Source organism: Adiantum capillus-veneris, chromosome 26 (assembly GCF_014529385.1).
Source record: "Adiantum capillus-veneris isolate H3 chromosome 26, ASM1452938v2, whole genome shotgun sequence".
Taxonomy (NCBI): Eukaryota; Viridiplantae; Streptophyta; class Polypodiopsida; order Polypodiales; family Pteridaceae; genus Adiantum; species Adiantum capillus-veneris.
In genome coordinates this window covers 123,911,483-123,914,831 of record NC_140956.1, presented here as the reverse complement: position 1 = coordinate 123,914,831, position 3,349 = coordinate 123,911,483, and the positions used below count along the sequence as shown (strand labels likewise).

Genomic DNA, 3,349 nt, shown 5'->3' with positions numbered 1-3,349 from the left:
CCTAACCTATGACCACTTTTTGATGAAACTCAACATGAGACAACCTATGAGCTTCTACCCCATGGGTGCTCACAACAAAAGAGTTGCAAACCATCAACAGGAGGATTCAGTTGATTTGTACTCCTACAGGATATGGAGCATCTCGTCGCAACATGTTCACTCTAGATGACAAGAGCTTGTCTGGTTTAAAAACACATGACTGGCATAATTTTGTGAAGGTAAATCTATCTTGATCTTTGTAAGTTTTTTTTTTCATGTTTTGATTAGATTAATCGTGTATGCAGCATGTTCTACCTCTTGTTATTGCTGGATGTACTACAAAAGGAGTCTGAGGTATCATATATCACCTTGGATCGCTTACAAGGTATTTATCGCTCATTAACTTTTAGTAATAAATTTAACGTGATATCTTTCTAATTGAAAAAAATCTCTAATATCTTCTTTCTTTTATTGATAGATAGATTACATCTAAAGAGATTGACAAAGGGTCAATTCCACAAAAGAAGCGTGAATGTATAGAGCTTCTTTGTCTAATGGAGAAGGAGCTTCCAACCTCCTTTTTTGATATACAGGTTCATCTTTTAATCCATCTTGTGGACGAGATAGAGCTTGCTGATGTTGTAAGCTCTCGATGGATGTTTTGGACTGAGAGATTTATGGGAGTATTGAAAGGTTATGTACGTCAAAAATCAAGACCAGAGGGTTTTATGGCGGAGGGATGGATGCTTGAAGAATGCATGTATTGCGTTTGTGAATACCTTGAGAAAACAAATGAGGAATCTCCACGCGTATGGACAAATGAGTCTTCTTCTACCATGTCAAACGAGGTATTGTCTGGTAAGGGAGTCCCTTTTCGACTTACAATCCAAGATAAATTGGATATTTCTACTTTCATTGTCTATACTAGCGAATGCATGCAACAATTTATTGATGAGTACGAAGAGGAACGTGCAAGCAAACAAATTGGTAGACGTAAAAAGAGAAGATCTAGACGTCAAACCAATGTAAATGACAACGACAACATACCTTCTTTTATGGATTGGTTATACACCCGTATGCAATGGGCGGTGAGTGATCATGAGAAAATCTCAGATGACCAGAGAGAGTTTATGATTGGGTGTGAAAGACGGGTAACTTTCTGGGTTTTGAAAACTATGAACTAAACAAGAAATTTTTCCTTTTTTTAATCTCTTTAATTTACTTGTTGGTCTAGGCTCGAGTGTATACCAATATGTGGGATTATGGAAAACATCTTCGGATCAACGCTATCGACGACTTACGCCTGACTCAAGATTCTTTCATTGTTGCCTCTTTCAAGCAATTATCACGTGTAAGTTCAAGAGACACAAATCTTATCGATAGTGAACTTGGTTACGTTGGGATGGGTGAAAAGGGAATACACACAGTACACAAACCAGATGCCTCTCTATAGCCCAACAGATATCCAACACCCCAAGCCACTCAGATAGACTCACACACACTGTATTTACTAGTAAGCTCGTAATTTGCACAATTCACGACTACACCCACCTAGCCATATGCACCTTAACAACAAAAACTTGTCAATAGCTCAACACATAGCGCACACCTCGAGCAATATAACATAACAAAAATCATTCCCTCCCATCTCTTGCTCTGTCTTGCACTCACACAAGCTCTCTCTCTCTCTCTCTTTTGCTGTACACAAACTCCAAGGGTCCACACACAAGCCCCGAGCTTTGAGCACAAAGGAAGATGCCAAGACACAATAGATGGAGTGGGCAGAATAATGAGCTTTCGATTAGAGTTAGGATACTCATTAATGCGACATATACAGATACGATCGAGGTCGGCCCCTTTAAGCTGACAAAGTACCATCAAAAAAACATGAAACCATAGATATCCGCCATTGATGTGGAGCTTGAATTCGAGTAACTCATGGTTGAGGTTGCCTTCTGCTTTGGAACACCGATTGCCTCCAACTTGAAGCCTTTATTTCTGAATCCGAGAAGGAAACCCCTCCTATGGCGAGGTGGAAGACTTCTTCCAAGATCCGACCCATCTTGATATGAGATTACCCCTTCAATCCCCTTTCGATCTTTTCATGCAACGGGTTTTTCTCCTCTATCACACTCTCCTTCTCTTGCTTTACTCACACCCCTGATCAACCCCCAAACTATAGCGCTACTTTGCAATCCTCCCCAAGATGTCCCCAATCAACCAGTTCTCTCCCCAAAAAAACTACCCTCTGTAATCGGCCTCCTCTTCCCAAAAATAAAAAACCATTCCCTTACTGTCCAGCTTTTGAATCCCCTTTAATTAACCCGCCACTTGTTGGCCATGGACAGACTCAGCCCTTGCATGGATGCCAGCGGGTTTACTTCTCCCTTATCTCCTCATTACCACTCTCGTCATCTGGTTGCGCCACCTGCTGGCCTTGGATTGCATAGCCGCCACTTCGTGACTTCAAACTGCATCCTCTATCGCATGTACGCCGCCTGCAGGACCTTCTATATTGGCAACCTTCACATACTGACCCATGGCGGCAGACTGGATGCTTTCATCACCTCCTTCCCTTGCAGGCGTCAATGATGGTGCAATCTTATCCAGCGAGCACATGCTCGGCTCCAACCACCTCGGCACTCCCTCCATCTGGCGCGCATGCTGCCCCTGGCGTAGCTTCTCGCCCATGTGGTGTGCACAACCGGTCATCGGCCATCTGGCAACAACTCGGTCTTTGTCTGCAGCTCGTCCAGACTTTTTTAGCATGGTCTTTATTTTAGAAACTCACTTTTTACCTTGCGACTTAGTGGTCACTCCCACCGGACGCCGATCACCTCCAAAAGCTTTGAAGAAATTACCTTTGTTTGAAGACGACCCGACTTTTACGGCTGCTAGATGATAACAACTGGCTTTCGAGAACCAAACCATCTCTTTGATACTTGTAGATATTGCCACTACAAGCATTGGATGCTTCAACCCTCAATGGAACCACTCTAGATGGCCTTTCCTAGCTTCAACGTGAAATGGATCTCCAAAAAACCCCGTAACCAAATGATTGAATCATAGAGCAACCGGAGAACATGCTTTATGCCTCTGCGAGCATATCGATCATTAGAGATTAAAAGCCAGTCTTTGACCTGCTAACTGCCAAGTTTGGCATACACATCATGATCAAGCTTGCCGTTATGGGCATCTGGTATTGACTTCACCGCCTCGACCTATATCTGCATGACTCCATACCACTGCAAGAACCATTCTACTAGATCGACATAACTTTGTTGCACCATCATTGCCCAACCCCTCAGTGAGCATTCATGCTCAACCATAGCATTATTTAGATAAGATAACTGGTATGTTTACATCGTCC

The 3,349-nt window shown here is 42.8% G+C and overlaps 1 protein-coding gene across 1 annotated transcript; it reads right to left on the bottom strand.

The window, feature by feature from the left end:
- Positions 1-1,757: 1,757 nt before the first annotated feature.
- On the bottom strand, positions 1,758-2,748 carry LOC147424131 (uncharacterized). The gene has a single exon (XM_086501935.1). The coding sequence runs from the start codon at positions 2,746-2,748 to the stop codon at positions 2,446-2,448; it is 303 nt and encodes a 100-aa protein (XP_086358061.1). The 3' UTR covers positions 1,758-2,445.
- Between the last annotated feature and the right edge of the window lie 601 nt (positions 2,749-3,349).

What these genes read in the sequence shown, in the direction of transcription:
- LOC147424131 (XM_086501935.1), bottom strand. Translation starts at nt 2,748, where the DNA reads ATGCTAAAAAAGTCTGGACGAGCTGCAGACAAAGACCGAGTTGTTGCC.